The sequence below is a fragment of the Arachis ipaensis genome, chromosome B07, assembly GCF_000816755.2.
Source record: "Arachis ipaensis cultivar K30076 chromosome B07, Araip1.1, whole genome shotgun sequence".
Classification (NCBI taxonomy): Eukaryota; Viridiplantae; Streptophyta; class Magnoliopsida; order Fabales; family Fabaceae; genus Arachis; species Arachis ipaensis.
In genome coordinates, this window is record NC_029791.2 from 10249340 (window position 1) to 10259076 (window position 9737).

At 36.8% G+C, this 9737-nt stretch overlaps 2 protein-coding genes and 1 long non-coding RNA gene across 6 annotated transcripts in view; 1 reads left to right on the plus strand and 2 right to left on the minus strand.

Moving 5' to 3' along the window:
- LOC107608529 (mediator of RNA polymerase II transcription subunit 4) overlaps positions 1-5968 on the plus strand; it is a 7089-nt gene extending 1121 nt beyond the window's left edge. For 2 of the 3 annotated variants that reach the window (XM_016310298.2, XM_016310299.2), the window contains exons 2-4: positions 107-271; positions 1104-2391; positions 3901-4342. In XM_016310298.2, coding sequence (XP_016165784.1) covers positions 1147-2349 — 1203 coding nt within the window. In that variant the 5' untranslated portion in view covers positions 107-271; positions 1104-1146 and the 3' untranslated portion in view covers positions 2350-2391; positions 3901-4342. Of the gene's footprint in view, positions 1-106; positions 272-1103; positions 2392-3900; positions 4343-5657 lie in introns of those variants that run through there. The other variant, XM_021107292.1, reaches the window with a different exon arrangement.
- Positions 4072-5651, minus strand: LOC110264855. The gene is made up of 2 exons (XR_002351132.1): positions 5050-5651; positions 4072-4979 (listed from the first exon to the last, which is right to left on the minus strand). It is a non-coding gene; the product is annotated as an uncharacterized LOC110264855 (long non-coding RNA).
- On the minus strand, positions 6016-9218 carry LOC107608528 (GPI mannosyltransferase 3). Of its 2 annotated transcripts, none has more exons than XM_016310296.2 (9): positions 8920-9218; positions 8710-8827; positions 8175-8279; positions 7786-8069; positions 7284-7565; positions 6990-7191; positions 6739-6890; positions 6486-6648; positions 6016-6380 (listed from the first exon to the last, which is right to left on the minus strand). In XM_016310296.2, the coding sequence occupies exons 1-9, from the start codon at positions 9138-9140 to the stop codon at positions 6297-6299; spliced, it is 1611 nt and encodes a 536-aa protein (XP_016165782.1). In that variant the 5' UTR covers positions 9141-9218; the 3' UTR covers positions 6016-6296. The 2 variants fall into 2 exon arrangements, with proteins under 2 accessions (XP_016165782.1, XP_016165783.1); XM_016310297.2 differs by having other exon boundaries at positions 8943-9113.

Sequence of the window (9737 nt, forward strand, 5' to 3'; positions counted from 1 at the left end):
CTCTCATTATCTTGATTAATTGATTACTTGATTATTGAATATTGACGACTTGATCTGTTAAGGATATGGATTTTAAATTGCTTTGTTCATCTATCTATTTTATTAGATTAGTCCCTGTCGCCGCCGCTCACTGTCCGACACCGGCCCTGTTGCCGCCGCTGACAGCCTCCGCATACTCCTTCCCTCGTCGGTGGCTGAGTTGCTTGCTGCTGACCTGCTTTTGCTCACTCCTTCCCTCCGCCGCAAACACCGCTTCTTCCTCGTGATCCAGGTGAGTTCCTATGATTTTTCAAGGATTCCAAATTTGTGCAATATGTTCTGTGTATATTGGGGTTATGTTTTTTTATTTGTTCTTATGATTTTTTATCATTCCAAATCTGTTCTTATGATTTATATTTGTGTAATCTGTTCTTATAATTTTTTAAGGATTCCAAATTTGTGCAATATGTTAGGGTTATTATGATATTTTTTTTTATCTTTCTTTGGTTTTTTCCTTTTTGTTTCTCTTGATTGTATTTACATTAGGGTTATATTTTCTTTTGCTGTTCAATGTGCAATCTGTTCTGTGTAATCTTTGCAATCTCTTCTATTTCTTGTGAGTAGTGACACTGTCAGTAGATTATTGCGTTTGATGAATCTGGTGGTGGGCTTGGTTAAGGTGGTTTGTGTTTACTGTTTAGGAAGTGGTGGGTAATATGGTGGCTAGGTTACTTTTGTATGGTTAAAGAGATGTGTAATGATTGTCATGATTCCTTGCGTTGTGGACTTGTGGTTACATGTCTGTGTGCTGACTTATCTGTGTTTGGAAGGTTGTGGTTACTTGTGTTGAATCCAGGTTCTAAACTGTTTATGTAAGTGATTTTTGTGGATGTATGTTTCAGATGGCTATGAAGCCATGAGGGAGTTAAGGTAGAAGAACCTGAAGTTCTGGCATTCTCTCATATTGAGAGAACACTAAGAACCTTTTCCTTTGTTTCTTTTATGTATTAATAATGCTATTTTAATATTCTGTCAAGCAGATGAAAATTGCTGGATATAAAGCAGCTTTGGTCTTTACTCAGAAATCATTCAGATCTGATACAACATTTTCTAATTTGTGGCAGGTAGAAGATTGAAAGAGAAAAGGATCAGAGTCATTTGTACAAAATGCTTCAGCACCAAATTGTGCAATCCCCTGCTAGGCTAGGCCTCACAAACCCGAATTCACCATCCATTCCGAATCCTACTCCCCCAAAGCTCCCTCCCTCACAGAGCCATCATCACCAGCCCCACCTAGACCGCCACGCAGCTGGCCCTTCTGCAGCTCTGCTCTCTCTTCTCCCACCTCTCCCTCGAGCACAAGCACTTCTTCAACAAATGGCTTCCTTAACTTCTAAGCTCTTTGAAGTTTCACCCAACAGGTCGCTTTGGGTCACTGCATTCCGAGGATCCATCCCCACCTTCCTTTCTACCCAAGGCCAAGCTCATTCATCGACCCCACATGATTCTTCTCCTTCCACAACCAAAGGAGTTATTTCACAATTCACTATTCTTCAAACTCAGATCTTTGAAGCTGTCGCTGAACTCCAAGAGATTCTTGATCTGCAAGATGCTAAGCAGAAGATTGATCGGGAAATTCGCTCAAAAGATTCAGCACTTCTTGCATTTGCCAACAAACTCAAAGATGCTGAGCGGTGTCTCGACATTCTTGTTGATGATTACTCTGATTATCGCCGCAGCACCAAGAGGTTGAAATCGGGAGATGCCAGTGAAGATGATTCTTTGACATCCTCAACTGTCTCATCCCAGCTGAAGCTATCAGATATATTATCATATGCTCACCGGATAAGTTATACAACCTTTGCGCCACCAGAATTTGGAGCTGGGCAAGCCCCTTTGCGTGGTGCACTGCCACCTGCGCCACAAGAGGAGCAAATGAGAGCTTCACAGTTATATAACTTTGCTGACCTTGATGTTGGATTGCCTAAAGTTGTTGAAACGAAAGAGAAAACAATAGAGGCCATTATTGAGCCTCCACCTCCACAGCAAGTGGATGCCAATTTGTCTGCAATTCAAGGGTTGCTTCCACCAAATTTTACAGTTCCGCCTGGCTGGAAGCCTGGAATGCCTGTGCAATTGCCTATTGATCTTCCACTTCCCCCACCTGGGTGGAAACCTGGGGATCCTGTGCCATTGCCACCCATGGACTCACTTCCTGCACCAAGGTTTGAGCAGCAACAAGTACCCCATCACATCCCTCAGCCTAAGCAACCTGAAGTCATTCAAGTGCAGCATGTTAATTTGGATCTTGACGGTAGTGATAGTAGCGATTACAGCAGTGATGAAGCCAGCTCTGATGATGAAGATTGAGAAAATGATGAAGCTCATTAGCTCAAACTGACAATTGTATAGGTAAAAACTTTTGTTATGTTTTTGTAGGGTTAACACCATATATTTGTCCTTGAATTATAGTCTTTACCAAAATAAGCCCTAAAACTTGCACCCCAGTATATTTTAGTCTTGTGTTATTCTTTAAAATGTGTCTTTATAATATTGACATAATATAGAATAACATTTTAGCCAACTAGGCTTCAAAGTTTTGCCATACTTTCCTCCAACTCCCTTCCCGGCTTCCATTTCTAGCCTTCCTCTGCACATCAGGAGTAAGAACATCCCAACTAGTTCGCATGTTTGTCATGGTTTTCACTGTTTGTCACGGTTGCAAAACAAGCGCTAATTTAACCAGCACCTATTTTGAAGAGGTGGCAATTGCTACAGCATCCCCATCTTTTGTTTAAACATTTCTAGCATTTGAAAGTGTTATTCCATTTCATTCCTTTTAGGTCTTTGTAGTCATTTCCTTCTTTTCTTCCTCTATCCCTGGTCATTTACTGGTAATGTAGAAGCATGGACAACCAATCGTTTAGAGAATGATATAAACCTAGATTGGAAAGTTAAATATTGGTTGGTTGACATTAAAACATTCACTTCAAAATTGATTAGTGTAAGTTGTCACTAACTCACTATACCGAGTATACAGCCATAGTTTAAAGCCCTGGCGAAAGAAATGCTGTTTCCATCTTTTACACTATGCAATAAAGTGTTTGGTTATTTTTATATATATATAAAAAAGGATATATTACAAAATATGCACCACTAAATTACAAAATGCAAATTTTATTTTCTGTTGTTTCCCATTTTTTCTTCGTGTGGTGTTCTGTATTTTGGTTCGGATGACTCCTGGTACATAATCTTGGGTTGAGGGTTTGTACTGTTTCTGCTGCAAGCTCTATAAAGTGGAAAGCATCTTAGTATATGCTTCTTTAGAAGTTTTTCAATAGGCACTGTATTTTCTATAGTGGAGGGTTCTGTTCCTTACGTTACAATGATATTTAACATAGACAATAATTGCTACTAGTATTCTATTTTGAGATTTAGTTTAAGGATTTGGTTTTAGTTTTTGACCGAATAAAAGTGTGAGAAGAAATCAAGTTTGGTTTGTGTTTCCATTTTCTTAAAGGGGAGCCTTAGAATAGCAATTGAGTTGTCTCTGTTCAAGCCGTAGAATCAACCCATGATGCTTGCATCAGGTTAGGCTGTCTATATTATACCCTTTGGATGCGAACAAGTGGCTCTTTCTGGATCCTGCGCAATGCGTAAGGTGGGTGGGATGCATCAGCGCTTTTTTCCGCATTTGTGTTTTCTTTTTTATTTTTAGCAAACCAAACAGCCCTAGTTTTTGGCTTAGCTTTGAGATTGGCATAATGGCATGACACTTGATGTATTCATTTTCGCTTCTTTCTCTGAGAATTAAGCACTTTCTAAATTATCAAAATATCTATTGGACTCCGATCAAGATACATCTTCTATATCACTAATCATCCTCTTTACCTAAACAACTGAAATACTCCATTACGACAGGTTTGTGCACAATCTTGATGAGGATTGAGGAACTTTCTGTTACATGACATGCCAATCATCTCTATTACTGGAACAGTGGTTGGATAGAGGATAAATTGCCTTGCCTTACATTACATTCCAACAGTGGCGAGCCTTGATAGAGGATGTTTTCTAACTCAACAATATTTCGTCCCTCTCAGTCTTCATGTTAATTTACTGTAGAAATCAATCCATTATCTAACCTATTTGTGTAACTGCTTCTGTGTATTTTGTGCCCTAGACCGTTAGAACATTGCTTAATTTCTGAATGGAACATGTAGCGCACTAAATTTTTTGGGTGCTTATGTTCACAGCTTATAAGGAAACATCATTATAGATAAGTTACTAGTTGGTTAGATCTTGAAACTTAAAAGTCTATACCTTATTGTTTTTTTTTTTCTTTTAATGTATATAATTATTTTCTTGTTGGACGACTATCCAAAAATGTCAAAAATGATTCATCAAAAGATTAGTAAAATAGTGGAGAGTTTGGTAACATCAACTACTATATATTTTCCAAGAAACACCACCATTGAGAAAGGAGAAAAAAACATCAATGGCCTAAAATGTGAAAGAAATTAGTAACACTTGAGTGTGTGTTACTAGGGGAAGGAAAAGACTTTGGAGGATTAAATTAGTGGACTCTGTAATTGGAAAACAAAGAAGACGACTTGCAACTCCAGAAACTGTTGCAGCAGAGAAAATAGAGAAAAGAAAGCTTTTCAGAACGAAAAGAGAAAAAGACAGATGTATTGAGCTATTGGAGTATTACAACACTACACTTGCAATAACTGAGACACAACCATATAAAGCTCAGCGACTCTGACTTAGTCTCTCAACAAGATTAATCAAGACAGACTTTAGCAAAACAGAAAAGTAGTTGCAGTGTAGTTAGTTAACTACTTTCTTTTTTAAGTTCTTGATCCTTGAACTTTGACTCGCTATCTTTAATACTCTGTTTAGGAGTTTTACTATTTAGAGAGTGATGGTTTTGGAAATTTTTGCTCTTGGAATTCTTTATTTTCAACTTATTTTAATTGAGTAAAGTGACAAATAAACTACTGAGAATTTATATTTCGGACAGATTAACCCCTAAAAGAAAAGAGTACCAATAAAGTCTTACAGGATAACAGATGTAGACACACTGCCTTCAAATTAGCCTCTATAATTGGGGCAAAAGATGAATTGGTCACATAAATTTGCCTATAATTAAGCTGGAAATTATTTTCTACTTGAAGTTCAAAACTTCACCCGATTGTTACAAAAAAATTCCACTCACAATATATTGTCATTAGATTTTAGATCTTTAATTTTAGGTATGATGCTATTGTGAGTATATATATAACTATGTTGTGTATACGCTAAAATTAGACACTAAAATCAACTACCAAAGTCAGTCACCAGTATAAAATACATGCTGGAATATAAATACACATTGAAAAAAAAAATTAAATCACATGTATTTATACACAAATACATTAGTGGCTAATTTTAGTAACTGATTTTGGTGCACAAATAATATTTTTGATATATATGTGTGTGTTCATAATTTTTCAAAATGTAATGCATATATATACACATGTATATATAGTATTTAAGAGCAGGCCTAAACAAGAGTAAATAAAAAAAAAAATCATGGAGTTTTTGTTAGTTAGTCCTTGTCATCACCCAATTTGGTCTTGCGTTAGTTAAACATTGACTGAGGTTATTAAAAGTAAATTTCTTTGTCTTTGTTTCAGGTATAACAGATTCGTACGTCCATGTTGCTAATGACAATGAACCAGCTAAAAAACTGTATAGCAAGAGTGGTTTTGTCTATGAAGGTGATGAACCTGCATGGCAGGCTAGGTTTCTAGACCAACCCCGAAGGCTTCTTCTGTGGAAAGGCCTAGCAAGCAGCTAGTTTGACAATGTTTCCTCTATATTATGTCTCTGTTTTCTGTTTAGGTGAATGCTCCGAGTATAGTAAGAGAGCATTCACTGTGTGTTCATCCAACTTGTTCAGAAAATGTACACCTTAGTTCATATTATTTATTTTTCTTTTCATTATTAACCCCAAAGTGTAAAGCATTTTGCCATTTGATATGGTTAGAAATCTTCCAAGGAAAATTCGTTGATGATAGATAGATCACTACTCTTGATAACAAACTAGTCATTGTTACATCCTCATTACACTCCCTTAAAATACAAAACTGTAGATCATCTCTAACTGTGTTAGGGAGGAATTTACAAACTATCCAGTGCAACTTTTGGAGGCAAAAAATACACTGTTGTACAAAGTTTTCAAATCACCAATGTCAATTTTCAAGAGAAACCTGAAGCAATGACACCTTCAACTGTGGATAGCGAGTCCAAAACTATGCATGGCGGATAATCATTCACTGCCTTGTATGAACGTAGACAACAATTGATGCTTGAAGTTCGCGATCCACCTTGAAGTGAGCATTAAAAAATCTTCTTTCCTGTTGTTAAAATCCCAATATAAGCAAATGATTAAAAATTACCCTCAATAATAATAAATAACAAAAAACTAAGCAGTAATTTCTTTACAATATTCTTATTATTACCTCTCTATAATCATATGAATTTAACAAGTTCTTCAATTTTTGTTCTTCCGAATCAAATAAAACAATGTGGCTCGGAAGGGACATATTTTTTGCATATTCGGATAAAAATGAAACAGGATCCATCAGAAAATGGTCAGACTCATCAAGAACTCCTCTCTCTTCGCTGCAGAACACAATAAAATTAATAAGAGTTGTTATCTTATTTCAGTCCCAATGAAGATTACAAGCCACTCCAGGATTGTGAATTCCAAACCTTGGTGTGCAGTCCAGGAATCGCATTGGCAGGTTGCGATGCAGTACGGAGTAGTACGGGGTGGCATGGCAAGGAGTTAGGAATAGGATGTTTTTCACTTTCCCATGATGAGCTTCTCTGGCAAGGTGGTTCATAACATCCTCAGGTCCCCTCTGTTTTGAAAGTAAAGAATATAAGTATTTTTCATAGATGTTCACAAAAGATCATTAAGATAACCCCTCAATTGTAAGAATGAAGAATAGTGACAATACCTGATGAACCAAACTCATATACAGAGACATCGGAATATTGGTGGCAAGCAAAAATATGACAGCAAGTACCATCTTCAGAGAACAATTGGTACGCTTCTTTGAAGATTCTTTTCCTTTATAACCGGCCAAACCAGGATCTTCTATCATAGCCAAACAATAACCAGAGAAGATCAAAGCTATGGGAAGAACGGGCAACACAAACCTGTACTTCATAGTAATTATTATCATAAACCAATTAAAACCAGCAGATCATGTATACACTTATATATGTATGAATAATTTTGATTGAAGTACCTGAACTCCTTGTGACCTAGTACACTGTATAAACCCAGAACCCAAGCAAGAAGACAAGCGTATCTCCACTGTTTTGAATAAATGATACCAGCTATGGAAAATGGTAAGAAAGAGAAGATCATCACTGGAAATCCCTGAGTGAAGTACCAGTGCCACTTGTGAGTTCCATAATAGTCTCCGCCCGAAGAAAGAAAATTGAATTTTAGGAAATTAAGTGGTACTAGAATCCATGTGCCATACATGATACGATCTAATAAGCAGGTAAGTCCGAGCACCAGCATCCTGATACAAAATAATTCGCCCTAAATCAGACATCTGTGATTGACATTTGAAAGCTGAAATTTTAGATTAATGTGACTGCAGCCAATGCAACAAAATAAGTTCCCTGGAATATATTGCTGCAATAAGAGTTCCGATAATCTAACCCAACTTGGTATTTAGATAGATATGGAAGATAACACATTATGAAATGAGAAACTCCCCCATTCCCAACTAAACATACCCGATGGGTGCGACCTCCAAAAAAAGGAGTTTCAATTTGTAACGTTCCTTTGAAAATTCAAGGAGGCCAACATACAGCCATATGATTGCACTTGTTGGTCGGATCGCACAAGCTAATGCTGCCAAAACTAAACTCCACTTCCTTGAAACAGTGGAACTTCTACTAGAAGATCTCATGCAGGGCCAAAAGTATAGAGATACAAGTGTAAGAACAGTCTCCAAGCTATTTGATAGCGTACGAACAGAACAATAGATCATAAACCAATTGGCCAACTGGGAAAAGAGCTGTACCAGAGTTAAGTTTTCTTATATAACAAGGGGAGAAAGTGTTCCTATATTATAATGGCCGCATGCATTTTTAACATAAAACAGATTAAAAGAAAAGGATACAGCCCATTTTGCAACATTGTCACCAAAGAGAACTGCAGAAAGTTTGTACAAGTATAAATCACCAACTGCAGCAAACACAGACTGCAGCAGCCGTGGAGCCTTCCTCTAAGAAGCAAGGACCAGAGAATAGAATTAGTGGAATCATATCCATAAAACGTGACAAGGAAGATACTCAAGTTGCATGAATCTTATTCCAGTTAAAAACGGAACCTATTATAGAAAACATAACAAGTTTTATCAAGTGAAGCAGAATACATGAACCACTTCATTAGCTGTTAGAACTATCACTGATTGAAAGGGATACAAAATCTCAATTATAGCCACTGCATTTTGCTTGTCAAAAGAATACAGAAACTACATAAAAGCACGAAGTATGCCTCAGTTCATCAAAGATAACATCACATGCTTCTAAGCTAGCCTTCAATATGCAATGGCAGATAAAACAACTCAAACTGAAGTTGTATAGTTACAGGGAGAAGGAAATCAAAGTGGTTAAAATGAGAACATAAAAAGGATTAGAAAGAAACAAGTTTACCATAACCAAAGGGGTATCAAGATGCAGAAAGGCAAGAACCCTATAGAGCGGAACAAAGAGCAGCGGGTGTAAGTAGCTTCTGATGCCCCTTTTCCATTCCCACGTTAAATGGCCGTATCTGGAATAAACCATCTCCGATCAGTACTTACGATTGGAAGTGAAGAAGAAAGATGGGAAATTCGGGTGAAGAATGTAAAATAAGGTATGCACCCAAATGCAATGCGATGCGCAACCTCGGGTCCCTGCCAGTGTTCATCTGGATTGAAGTATGTCTGCACCAAAAGAGAGTTCAGCATTCGAAACATCAAACAGAAAAAGAACACTCGTTTCTCTGAAGAGAAGAACGACGCGGAATAATCTGAGTCAGATTTGCGAGAATCCCGAGATTCGTGTTTCTGTTTATCTCCGTCATTTTTGTGTCTTCGTCTCATTGCTCTGTGAATGCGAATGGTGATGTTGTCTACTCTCTTTCTATTTTCTTCTCTGTTGTGTTGGGGAGAGAGAGAGAGAGAAACACAGGGACAGGATGACGAAGCAGAACGAGATGGGCTTATGGATCTAATCCACCCGATACAAATTGGGCCAAACATTTCTTTCCATTATGGGCTTGTCACTTGAGAGGCCCGTTTGTTAACCCAATACATTAAAAAAAAGTCTAAAAACAACACTTCTATTAAAATCTGATCAAATAATATAAAATTATTCTAAATTTTATTTAGTAATATTTTAGATTATTTTATACATCACTAAACTCCAAACAAGTTATTTCATTCAGTTAGATTGTTGTTCTTTTTAAGGTATGTTTTTTTATATGATTTTTTTTTCTCATGTCACATTCACCTAGTATTTTTAATGTTCTCTAACTCAGTTCTTAATGTCAATTCCTGCTTGGGCATCCATTCTTTACTTTTAACTTATGCATTCTCTTTGAAAAGATGAAATTTTTTTCAAGTTATTTTTATTATTTCATTTGACCCTTTTATTTTTTTTAATTTTATTTTAGCTTTAATTTTTGTATCTTTGGACTA